At 44.9% G+C, this 12,701-nt stretch overlaps 1 protein-coding gene across 2 annotated transcripts in view; it reads left to right on the top strand.

The window, feature by feature from the left end:
* Positions 1 to 12,701, top strand: part of RUNX1 (RUNX family transcription factor 1) — a 150,528-nt gene that overhangs the window by 114,297 nt on the left and 23,530 nt on the right. Inside the window, exon 6 of one of the 2 annotated variants that reach the window (XM_048959817.1) lies at positions 4,709 to 4,900. The exons of the other annotated variant lie outside the window; for it this stretch is intronic. Within the exon in view, the coding sequence (XP_048815774.1) occupies positions 4,709 to 4,900 (192 nt within the window). The remainder of the gene's footprint in view (positions 1 to 4,708; positions 4,901 to 12,701) is intronic. 2 annotated transcript variants of the gene reach the window in all.

Genomic DNA, 12,701 nt, shown 5'->3' with positions numbered 1-12,701 from the left:
TGATGCGAAAGAATATGGTTTCTTCTCATTCTTCGCTGCATACAGAATAATTGGATATATTTCAACTCGATGGTAAAATACAATGTTTCCCAATTTATTAGCTGGGCACAATGCAACATGGCTTATTTTCTACCCAGATAGAGCTGGAGCCAAACTAAAGCCGTTCACACAAGCAGTCCTGTAAAGTGAAGATGCTTGGATCAACTTCCAGTGCAGTTCCAAAGTGGTGAGATGTCATTAAACCAAAGCATTGAGTCTAATTGGATCTCCCTGCTTCGGCAAAGCCTGAACAGACACTGTTTTCTTGTGTATTTCCACTTATTGGGGTGCACAGGGAGTGAAAAGCCCCCTCTTCCTTCCGGGGGAAAAGAGATGCAGAGGGAAGAGAGGTGTTCTGCTCTCTCTGGAGACAAAGGGCTCTGCTCAAATTCATCGCGGCTGCCTCCTGCTGGGCACCCACTGGGATTTTGGTAGCTGCAGTGGGCAGAGCGGGAGCATGGAGGGCCTCACACCTCCCCTGGATGTGTGTGGGATGAGGGCTGCCGAGGCACATCATTCTGGTTGCTTCCACATCCAACACTCTGAGCTGGTGGCTGCTGTCCAAGCTGAGCACTCCGCTGCCTCTTGAAGTCTATAAAACCAAGTTTCCTTCGTATAAAGAGGGAAAACACTTTAATGTTGTGTTACCGTAGAAGTATCAGAAAAACTAATGTTTTCTTTACGCTCCTTGTTTAATATTCTGTGCACAGAAAAAATCTGTGTGACCTCACTGAGGCAGTATTTGAAAGGGATAAGGAGGAAGAAAAAAGTCAAGAAACACCCAATGCTTTAATTTAGCCAAAAAGGCTGGATATCCTGTTCATTGTAAGCAAAGGCTCAAACTCTGCTTCCCTGAGAGAGAGAGGCAAAAATGTCACCAGCTCTCCCCTTTACCCTGCCTGGTGTTGGGAGTGCTGTCACTGGGGTGCACAGCAGCTGAGGGAACTGGTGTTGATCAGTCTGGAAAAGAGGAGGCTCAGGGGAGACCTCAGTCTCTACAACCACCTGAGAGGAAGTTGTGGTGAGCTGGGAGTTGTCTTCTTCTCCCAGGTAACAGTGATAGGATGAGAGGGAATGGCCTCAGGTTGCATCAGGGGAGGTTCAGGTTGGGTATTAAGAATTTCTTCTGAGCAAGAGCAGTGATGCAGTGGCACAGGCTGCCCAGGGAGGTGGTGCAGTCACCGTCCCTGAGGTGTTCAGGAGCCGTGTGGATGTGGCACTGAGGGACGTGGGCAGTGCGCGTGGGGGGGGTGGGCTGGTGGTTGGACTGGGGGATCTTAGATATCTTTGCCAACCTTAATGATTCTATGATTCTATGGCTCTGTGAAAACTAGTGATCTGGGCATAGTGCTGAACTCAGAAAGGCAGGCATACACGGCAGGTTTGCTGTCTGACCATGGGCAAGCCACCTTGTTTCCCCGTGATTCAGTTTTCCACTTGTAAAACGGGGATAATAATAGACCTGTGCTTTACAAAGGTGAGCTAAGGACAGCTTGACTGCTCTTTAAGCAAGTTATTTAGAGGGTAACTTCAAAGTAAAGCTAATAAACACAGAAACACAAGTCACCCTAGCAAGGCACTGCCTGTGCATTTATAGTGGCTTGGGAAAACTATTTATATTTGTTACATTTTTCTGACACAGTTCTTCACTTTCCTACCACAAAAACAGGTTCTGTGCTGCTACCTGTAGCAACTGGCAGAGGAGAAAAGGTTGGATAGCATTTCTGACTGGGGAAAAAAATAAGTCACTTTTGGAGGTACATCTGAGATGACAATTCCCTGATGCTATCTGTAGGTAGTTCCCACCACAAAGCTGCCACGTACAGATCAAAATAAATAGGTGAGCAGCCCCAAGGAGGAGTCTACAGGTGCTGGTTCTTTGACCAGCTCCAATGACATGAGTGGGGTTTTCATGCATGACAGGAAGCTGCAAGCTGAGGCACCCTCTGTGAGTAGCCCAGATAGTTAAAATCTGGGGCTTCAGTTGGTGGATGGGCAATGAAGAGACTTGCAGAGGCATGTTCAGAAGTGGGGTGCCCTGTGGTAACCCCAGGAGGATGCTGCACCTTTGGTTAATTTAATTCAGACACAAATGCAGTGCATCAGAGGGGAAGGCTGATTGCTACCTGGTTGGCCTCAACGTAGCCTGTAGGACCTGCTTGCCTGTGCATGAGGCTGCTGGGCTTTGGGATAGCTTGGGGCCGTGGTGAGAGCTGCAGCAGCCTGGCCAGGAGAGAAGAAAGCAGGATACGAGGAGGTCAAGCTGCTGACTTAACAGCAGAAAATGGCTGAATTGAATTCAAAATGAGGAGTAAATTACACTGGGGATATGAATTTGGAAGGGTCTAAATCTTGGCTCTGTAAGACTCAGGTCAAACTGCTGAAGCTTAAGCTAATCCAAATGCATGAGGTATTTTACACATCTTGTATGACTCCATGTGCTGGTGTTCAAGTCCTGTGTCAGGAGCAGCATCCAGCTCCGTGCTGCTGACAACCAAAGCACTTGCTCTTGGCCCACCAGAATGTCAGATAGAAGTCTTTTTCATCTTTCTCCCCCCTGCACCACCTCCTTTTTTCTTTTTGGAAGCCCTAATGGGTCTCTTTAACAGTGAAACCTCTGCTATATAATATGTCTTTTTATATTTTAATTTTTTTTCCCCTCTTGGGATAATTTATAGCACAGTGTGGAATCTGAGACAGTTCATGCTGTGCCAGAGGGCCTGGCAACAGGAAGAAACGCCGAGCCACTGAGATTTGGAGCCATAATACAAGTTATAAAATTTAATTTTGGAAATGCAGCTACTGGGAACTGCTTCTGAATGTACATTTTCCCCTTCATGCATAAAATGGTCTTGTGTCTTGATTACGCTGTTAGGGTGGCATGAAAGAGTGCTCTGTAGAGTAAGGGACATACAGAGCTTTTTGTTGCTTATTCACCGATATGCGAAATTGGAAGCTGGGTGTTTATAAATGTTTAGATGTTAAATATTATGGGAATGTGTGGATTATTCGGAGGAGTTTTGTATCAGTCCATTTCACTGCTGATGCCTTGAGCACGGGGAGGACTTGCCAAAGGAGCGCAGGAGGTGGAGAGGCAAAGGAGGTGGAGATGCACAGAGAGCTGCCAAAGGCAACTTTTTATTGCAAGACAATGAAAATCAGGAGCAGACAGGCAGCAAACTGTGTTATTTGGCAGAAACTGGATAACACCACCTTCTTCAATGGAGCAAGTAGAACTAAAGATGTCCATTGATTGACCCCTGTGCTAAATATGTAAGATACATTCACATCAGGACAACAATGTGCTTTCACGTCGAAAGGAAAGGGAAGGAATAAGCAAAGATTCACAAGGCAGCTGATTTCTTGATTTCTTGAGACAAATGCAAAGTGCAGATTTGAGACTGAGGGAAAAAGAGGGTTGATGGCATCCACGTGAAGGTACAAAGCAGAAGGTGCCCTCTTTGGAGTTGGAGATCCTAATCCACTGACTGAATACAGATGGGGTTGGAGTTTCTCATAGTGCCTCTGCAGTCAGTATCTTGTCCTCCATTACAAAGACCATCTTTGATAGGACAATTTGTGTTTCAGAGACAGTTCTATTTTGGTCTTTCTGCTAAGAGGTTGTTTCCTTGAACTGTAGGAAGAAAAAGGTGATAGGTTAACTGCTAAGAGGGTGCAAACAAGGATAGAAAATTTGTGTTTTCATCATGCCTACCAGAAAGCAAGTGCTGCAGTAGGTGAAGTATCCTTTATGTATGCTGTGCACATTGCTACTGAGCAACATGACGTTTTGTGGCAGCATTGCCCTGAGGGTCCCTGTGGCAGGACAGGTCTCTGCCCTTCTGGACGAACCTGGATGTACCCCAATGCCATGCTGGAGCAAGGCCTTTCCAACTCCTTTCCTGTCCCCTGGCAGCCCTGTGAGGCCACAGCACCAGAGTACCATGAGGACAGCATTCCAAGGCCTGCCTCGGCCAGGTCCTGGGCCCTGTTGCTCCCACCTGGCCAAGGCCAGTGCCGCTGTGCTTCATCCTATGCCGCCATGTTAGGGTCTGCTTTCATATAGTTGGATGTCTGGTTGGACCTCATGTCTTGGTAACTCCTAGTACTACTAAGAGAGACTTCATGACCTTGCAGCTGCAGTTCTGCTTCTGCCAGCTTCTGGTGTTTCTTTGCCTATTTCTGTCTGGAAAGCAATTGCTAAAGGGTCCAAAAATGAGATTTATTTGGGTTTGTTATTTTACAGCCCCACAGTACTGAGCACAGTACTTTGTGACAGTCTGGGGTTGAATTTCAGATGAGTTACTCTGATGCGGGGTTAGTACAGGGACCGCCACAAGTTTCCTCCTGTTATTCACCCTGTCAGACATTACTTCTTCTATAAAAGCCTCCTCTCCCAGAGTGAGCTGTAGTAAGGAGGCACTGCTGTTTTCAGTGGGCCTGGTTCTTCAGAGTACACCATGTCTTTGGCTGCCCCACGATATGGTTTCAATGCATGGTTTGTTTCTCCTGTCCTTGCAGAGAAGTGTTCTCACTATAACTTCGGATAGCCACTAGCTGGTTAGATACTTCGCCAGTGGATGAGGGATTTAAAAATTAAAATTAAAAGTCAACAGACCTCATGTACCAGTGAGATTTTCTGATCTTTTTCCCCCCCCTCCCACAATAGGACATCGTCAGAAACTAGATGAGCAGACAAAGCCCGGGAGCTTGTCCTTTTCAGAGCGCCTGAGTGAACTGGAGCAGTTGCGTCGTACGGCCATGAGGGTCAGCCCACACCACCCAGCCCCCACACCCAACCCACGAGCCTCCTTGAACCACACCACTGCTTTTAACCCTCAGCCTCAGAGTCAGATTCAGGGTAAGTACCCAAAATCCTCCCCTGCTCGCCCAGCACCCACCCAGCCCCTCTGAGAGTTCCTGGGCTCAGATGCTCCCATCTGTCTTTTTTGGCTGTCCTGAGATGTGTGGAAGCCTTGCAAGTCTTTGTTTTCTTGCAAAGGTGCATTATGGCAGGCTTTTTTCATATTTATAGGTATTACTTGATGGGTAGCTATCAATTAATTGTGTGCTTGAATGAAACAAAAGTGCTGTCAAGGCCTTGATTTGGCCCTTCATGGGAGGCAGTTGCAAAGAGAGCTTTAGGCAAAGGACCTTAGAGCCAAGATCTGAATTGAGAGGGCTGGTTTGAACTTATTTCTGGGGCTAGTGGTTATCCATTGGGTTGTATGTGATAGAAAACTTACAAAATAATGACTCTGGAGTCCAATTTCCTCTAAGATGGAGGTTCACACATATGCCAGTGAAACCAAGCAATCCAGTGGGAAACCTCATTTGCCTCTGCTGGATCTGAGTCTGTCACTGCTAAGATCAAATCTGCCACCAAAATCTGTTGCAAGTAGTAAGCAAAGAATCAGATCACCACACTCAACTGATAACATAATTTGCAAACTGCATATCGAGGTGCAGATTCATACTGAGATGCTCCCAAAGGAAGGATGCAGAGTGTTACAGTGAGAGCTGTTTTCAGTGTGGTTTTCCTCTGCTCTTCTGCCCAGAATGAAATGGTCATAGTTGAGGTTCTCTGCTGATGCTCTGGGGAAAGAGATTTCTTCAATGGGTTCTTTTTCTGGTATTTATTTTTAAAGTGAAGGTTTACTTTTGTGCATACAGAAAAGGTTATTGCTTATAGAATATAATGCTTGCTGCCTCTAGGGAGGTCTTAGACCCACTGACCTCTGTTGCAAGCCTGCTGTTGACTTCACAGGGAGCAGAAGTGGATATTTTTGAGAAGTATACATTGTGTTGTAAAAGGCAGGGGAAAAAAAAACACAGAAGGACCACAAAGCACCTTCCCTCCCTGGATCTAATCCTGCAACTTGCCAACCCACAAATCCCACCTCCTTTGCCATTCTGAGCTGTAGAGCCATGCTGTGGGCTTCTGTGCACAGCTCAGCTCCTGCAAAAGCTAATGCCTGTGCTGCTGTGGCTGCTCAGCAGCCTGCAGCTCTGTGTGTGGAGGTATCAGTCACAGACGTGCATTCCTTGGCTTCTTGGGAACTCTATATGCTTAGCAGAGTATCAGGTTCAGCCACACTTATCCCCCTTCCCTTGTTCTGTGTGGAGGTCCCTCACTGGGACGGCTTCTCGCCTTTCTGGGGACTCAGCTGCTCTCTCCAGAAATACATTTAGTATGTTGCTCTACTTTGCTCTCCATGAACATGGTTTTAATACGTTTCGCCTGCAGATGTAGCTCTGAAGGCAGCAGCAGTTGAGCTAGTAGTGTTTCTCATTGGTGCCCTCCTCCAAAGCTTCCTCTGAGTTCCCCCTAGTCTCTATGTCCACAATTGCAAGTTATGCTAGGACCTCTTGAGCAACTTGTTGAAGTTGCAGTATTTGCTGGTGAGATAAACTGAAGTCTGAATCCTCTGTGATGCTGGGCTCCTGCTGTGGGCACCTTTTGGCTGGCGGGGCTCATCTTTGCCCCTCTGTCGTGGAAGGGCAAAAAGGCTGGGTTGTGATAAGGTGCATCACCACTGGTATATTTGTCAGTACTCAAAGCAGGGCTGGCTGTCAGGTTGGTCTGCTGGGGGATATCTAGAGAGCTGGGGTGTTTCCATTTGTATTTTTTTTATGTTTCAGAAAGGGGTCCTCAAAATGACATGCTTCTGACCCTTGAGAGCACAGGGGGCTTTTTATGTGGGCAGAAGGCAAAAAAAGACCATACATTGCTAGTAGCAATGTAGCAGCATCACATCGTGCTTTAACTCACACCTTTATGAATCATAGGCTACTCCTCTCTTCATCCAAGCCCAATTATCTTTTTCAAAAAAAAAAAACAAAACTAACTCAAAATAGACATCTCAGAATAGTTCTTGGATTTAAAGGGGCAGGTTGCCATGCCACTAAACCACTGTTTATTTGTTGAGGTTTTCGTCTATAAAAGGATTGAGGTTAATTTTAACTTCCTATTTTACCAGTCTTGAATCTGAGCATAAAGCTGCTTGTGTCATGGATACAAGTCCTAGCAAGTTAAGAGACCATAAATTGCTATAATCGAGTTTTATGCTTCTTTCATATCACAAGGGGCGAGCGACTACACCTGTTCATTTAAAACTTCTAACCATAACCAATTCACAGACAAGAGGGGAACAAAAGGGGAGAGAAGGCTTCCACCACATCACACATGTTTTAAGTTGAAAGATTACTTTGTGCAAGTACTGAGCGTATTGTGTCAAAGGCTTTGACCCAGCTCACAGCGTAAGGAAATGCAGTTAGAGCTCAGACAGCAGCTAACACTTCATCCTTAACTCACCCCTTCCTTTGCACGGAGAAAGAGAAAATAGAGCCATGTGAGCTGGGTTGCGTTGCTATTTCGCAGAATCATAGTATCACAGAAATACCAAGGTTGAAAAAGACCTACAAGATCATCCTTTCCAACCATCTACCTATCACCGATAGTTCTCACTAACCCATATCCCTCAACACAGCGTCCAAACGTTATTTATACACCTTTATGAAAGTTTAGGCAAGACCCTGCAGAGCATTGGAATTTACACATGCAGTAAATGTAAATCTTTATATGTATTGTGGCTGAGTTTCTTCTAATACCTGGTTTGAACCAGACATTAAATATGTAATTAGAAATTTAACAGTGGGTAATGTTAACTGGAGTAGGTAGATCCATAATACAGGGATTTTAAAAATATGAATTCACATGGTTCCTTTGTAGTCTGATTTTTTTTTTAAGGGCCAATAGAAATGTTTTATATCTGTAAGTCATCAACCTTGGAAGGTATTCTTCTGAGGCAATAACACAGAGCAATAAATAGTCTAAGCAAATTAGGAGGTTAGGAATATCATCCTAAAATGTCTGCAATTAAATTACTTCAACTATTTTTATTTTCACATTATCCCAATGAATGCTTCCAACCAGTGACTTATTAATTACCTGTGAGTTGGAAAAATAGATAGAATAAAGCTATTTTTCCTGTCTGGGGAAAACAATCACTGTAATCACTTTAAGCTGTATGCTTCTGTTTCTGTTTATGCTTTTATAGCCCTAAAAATATCTGAGCTTTTTCGCTCACTTTTTTTTTACGTTTTGTAACTTTATATGTTAAGTTTCAGCTGGGACCGTGTTTTTATGAGCAAGACTGAAATCCCTGGAAACAAGAGTCTGTAATAAAACTGCTGACAGATCTTTAACCAAAGCAGCAGAACCAGCACCAATGGCAAAGTAACAGAGATCGTGTCGAGATCAGCTTTTTGAATTAGCAAGAAACTTAACGATGGAGAGATTATTTTGTTACAGGCCAGCCTTTTGTCTTCCTCCAGGTGCACTGTGCTTTGTTGAGGAGACATTTCAAGGTCTTTGCTATCGTAATCTTGCTCTACTAAAAACAGCCTGAGTTTATCAGGGTTCCCATGAACAAGGCAAACGCAGTGGTAAAGTCAAGGGCGGTGTTTAAGCGTGGGGAATTAAGGCAGCTTTGTTCTTCCTATGACTGCATCCTGCCCCAGTTCCTAATATTTCCACTTTGAATCAGCTCAGCAGGCCATGGGTTAGCAGAGCCAGAAGCATGCGCAAGGCAGCTCTCATCCAAGACAGATACACCTCCTCCCAGGATCCCAGACTCGCCAACCCTTCCCCCTGCGCAATATGCTAAATGCCTGCATTTTCACATCCTTTGGAGACGTGTCTGCCTCTCCCTGCCATTCCCTCAGCATACCATCATCGTGTTTCCACTTGATTAACCACCTGACCTCTCCATCCCAAAATACACTCCCAGGTATCTCAAGCGAGTTCCACCAGAGCTTGGCACCCTGCCTATCAGCATCTTTCCCAACCAGCAGGGTTGTGGCAGGTGACCATTGGCAATCCTCGTGTCATTTCCCAGCAAAGTGGCCAGGGATGCAGTGCTCCAGTGCTTTTTGATAGATGCCCAGATCTCACCTCCCTGGCTCCAGAGCAACATTTCTGTACCATAAGCCAAGCTGCTTGAATTTGGTGCGTGGCCGTGGCACATCCCTTCACTGGAGACACTGAGGGTGAGCAGGGGAACATGGGAACAAAGCAGGAGGACACTGGGTGAAGGAGAGGTAAAGCTGCCCTGGTGCTGTGGACCCATAGCTTGAGTGTCACGGCCACTGGGAGGTCACAGGAAATTTGGTGAATGAGTGGTGTTCTCACAAAATATTTGCAAAACAGATCTGTTTAGTTGGAAGATTTCCAACTGGCTCCGTCAAGAGGAGATGTTATAGGGAGAAATACCTTTTTACTAAATGCAATACATTTAGTTGATTCATCTTTATGTCTCGACAGATAATGCTTTAATATTGCCATGAATAACCTCAGCAGCTTTTCTCTTTAAAGGGTACAGTGTCATTAGTAGCAGACTCGCCCTACTATTTATTTGCTGTGTCATAAACCAGCTTCCATATGAAGGGATGAGCACAATGGTGCATGAACCAGATTAGCTTACTGAAAGCCATTCTCCTCTCATTCAGTCTAACAGAATTCTTCTCAGGGGAAAAATCATTCCTCTTTCACAACCCCTACTAACAAATCTGTGTAAACCTCCTTCTGAAGGGTGCCCAGGCCTATCCCATAGCTCTGAATGCAGAGGTGCTGTTGTTTTTCTCCATGGTTACTCATGTTGACCAAACTGGAGCATGTTTTATGGAAGTTTGCTTGAAAGCAGAAATTGGAAGAAAACATCATTCATGTGACTCCGCCATTTGCAGAAGCAGAAATCTAAGTTGTGTAGCACTTCTGGCCAAGCAAAACTTCTCATTTTGCTGTGAAACTAACACCTTCTATATCTATATCTTGGAGAATGTTTGTGAGGTTGTAATGAATTTAGAATGTATTCTATAGAATGGAAGAGGATGGGTTGTAAATATCTCTGGTAAAGATATAAGCAAGATGTACGTACTATAGAGAAATAACCCTCGACTTTATCGTGTTCATTGTTTCTTGGCTCCAGCCCTTCACATTGCCTTTCACTTTGCCATTTTATCCTTTGTGGAAACAGGCTTCTTGCATCAAGATGTATGGCATTCATTTGATTTGTAAAGCTCTTAACACCAGTTGGATCTTCTCCAAATATTAATTTTGACAGGAACAAAATTTTGTTACCTGCCAAGCTTTTGCTTGTGTGCAGGGCTGGTTCTCTGTGACACAAGAGAGGGATTATTAATAGCCAGAAGCTGCCCAGAAACAAGAACGGTCTCTAGGAATTCCCTGTGTTTGGCATTAGAAACTTTCATTCCACCATCACGTCCCCATCACCTTCTCACCGATTGGAAGCAGGACCCTGTTTTGCTATTTTCAGGTATCATAGGTGGCATACTGCATTCACAGCAAGACAGAAATTTCTAGAAAAATCTTATCTGAGGTTTGACCCACAGTCACCCAGTGTTCAAGAAAAATTGAGCACTGGATGCAAAATGAGCTGTTAGAATGATAGGAGGAGCACAGAGCTTACTTTAAAGAGATCAGCAGTCAAGTTTATTGAGGGCATCAAATCAGAGGCTGTGAGCATAGTTGCAGTCAGTGAACACAGCAAAGGGGCTCTACACCAGGTCTGTCTTGTGCTGAAAGACCACGATGGCTTGGGAGCAAGTGGTTATTCTCTAACTTGGCCATCAATTAATTTAGGCAAGAAATTGGTATTTGTGCAGCCCTGGCAGCTTTCCAGGGGCCGATTAGAGACCAGAAGATGTAATTTAAGACATATCTTAGATGTTACTGCACAATATAGGACATGGCTGGACTGCATGACCCCAGAGGTGCTTTCTAGGCTCATATTTTGTTCCATTCAATCAGTTCCCTGCACCTGTGGCTTCAACAAGACCAAATGAGGAACATTTCATTCTCTGGGACAAGCAATGGGAGACTCAGGTGTGTTCTCAGTGCTTTGCTGCGTCACCTCCCAGAACTGAGACAGTCTTTGCCTGTAGATTCCGTGCGTCTTCCTGGCTCCCACCTTCATCACCATGTCTACAGCAGTCCTAGGACAGACCTCAGCCAGCTCCCCAGTGCCTGCACTGCCAGGTACTGCATGTAGGGTAGCCAGGGCTGCCGACCTTGTGCCTGTCCCACTGAGAAGACCTCCCCAGATCTTGTGGCAGGAAGCCATCCTTGAGGCAGACGCATGTCAGAGGCTCCTCAACCTGTTAGAGCTGAGGCAGCTCTGGGCAAGGAGGTTAGCTCCTCAGCCCCAGGCAGCATGCACAGCTATAGGGCACCAGCCTTGCTCAGGGGCCCTGCCTGCCTCTTTGCATGCAGCTCTCGAAAAAAAAAAAAAAGGGTTTGAAACCCTTTTTCATCAACTTAACACCCTAATGGAAAGAGTTATGTAATGATGTTTAATCCAGAAGATTTCCAAGTGTCGATATATATCAAAGATACCGATCTCTGTATTCCAATTGCCTGGCACTTCCTGAGGTTATAAAAGCAGTAGATAAGGCAGCAAATATGTTCTCAGTCCCCAAGCAACATCTCCACTTACACACATTTTCCTTATGTTTTTTCTTTCTTTTTTTTTTTTTTAATATCCTCAGCACGGCGCATCCTAGAGCACAGATTTTACTGAAGACATGACGCCTTGGTTTTTAAGCAGAAGGAGAGGAGCTTAGAAGTCTTTTTTTTTTTTTGTCAAAGGTTTTGCCTAAGGTTTGACAAAGTCATTCTGGATACCTTTTGGCAAGCTGTTTGAAACACGAAAACTTTAAAGAGTTTTTTGGAAAACTTGTCACACATTAAAGATATCTTAGCAAGATTTTAGTTAGTTGCCAAACATCTTGGCCACAGAGAAATTAGTTACAATGACAGAAATGCTTTTGAAAATGCCCTTAGCTGCCTCATTGAGTATTTTGGGCAGTGATAAAACTTGGCAGCTCATGCCCAACCACAGTTCTGTTTTTCATTAGTCAGTCCATTGTCTCTTGCCACATGATAGCTATGTTGAGCTGATGGTTACCACTAAAGAAAAAGAGCTTGCAGGTAGAAACAAGTATCCCTATTTCAGCTCTTCACTTTCACAGCACATCTCTCCATTCTACTTCATTTTGCCATTTCTGAATCATTAATCTAAATTCCCCTCTCCAGTGCAAAAGTGTAGACACTCTTTGACATGGTGCAGGAACCTTGTAGGTGCATGAACATTACCCCATGTAAGTGCTTTCAGTGGTCAGAGACGAGACATTCCTTGGGCTCATTTCTAACTTCCTTCACTCCCCCAGGGCACAGAAGTTCTGGAGGCTCCTTTCTGAGCTGCTGCCTCTGGGTCCTCTTCTTGACTGCTCGCTTCTGAGGCAGTGGAGAAGATCAGCATCCTTCAGGATGGCAGCTTCCATGCAGCCTCCTCTGAGCCATGCCGTATTGTACCTCTGTGACATTTCATGTCTACTGATGAGCTGTGTCACTAGGCTCTCCTGATTTTCCATGGGAACGTCTTATCATCGCTTCTTTTCCTCAGTGCCAAATTCCACCTGTTGCAGCAAAATGCTGAAGCTGTCTAAATCAAATACTCCTGCCTGCCCCACTGCCCTGAACCTTGGAGGGCAGCAAGTGGTCATGTACTTGACAGCATTCTAGCATTTGAGGCAGATGCTTTTTGGTTTTTTGGGTTATTCCTTACTGGCCCTCAGAGGAA

Source organism: Lagopus muta, chromosome 1 (genome assembly GCF_023343835.1).
Source record: "Lagopus muta isolate bLagMut1 chromosome 1, bLagMut1 primary, whole genome shotgun sequence".
In the NCBI taxonomy this organism is placed as follows: Eukaryota; Metazoa; Chordata; class Aves; order Galliformes; family Phasianidae; genus Lagopus; species Lagopus muta.
Note: the sequence above shows the minus strand (reverse complement) of the source record. Positions and strands in the feature narration are given on the sequence as shown.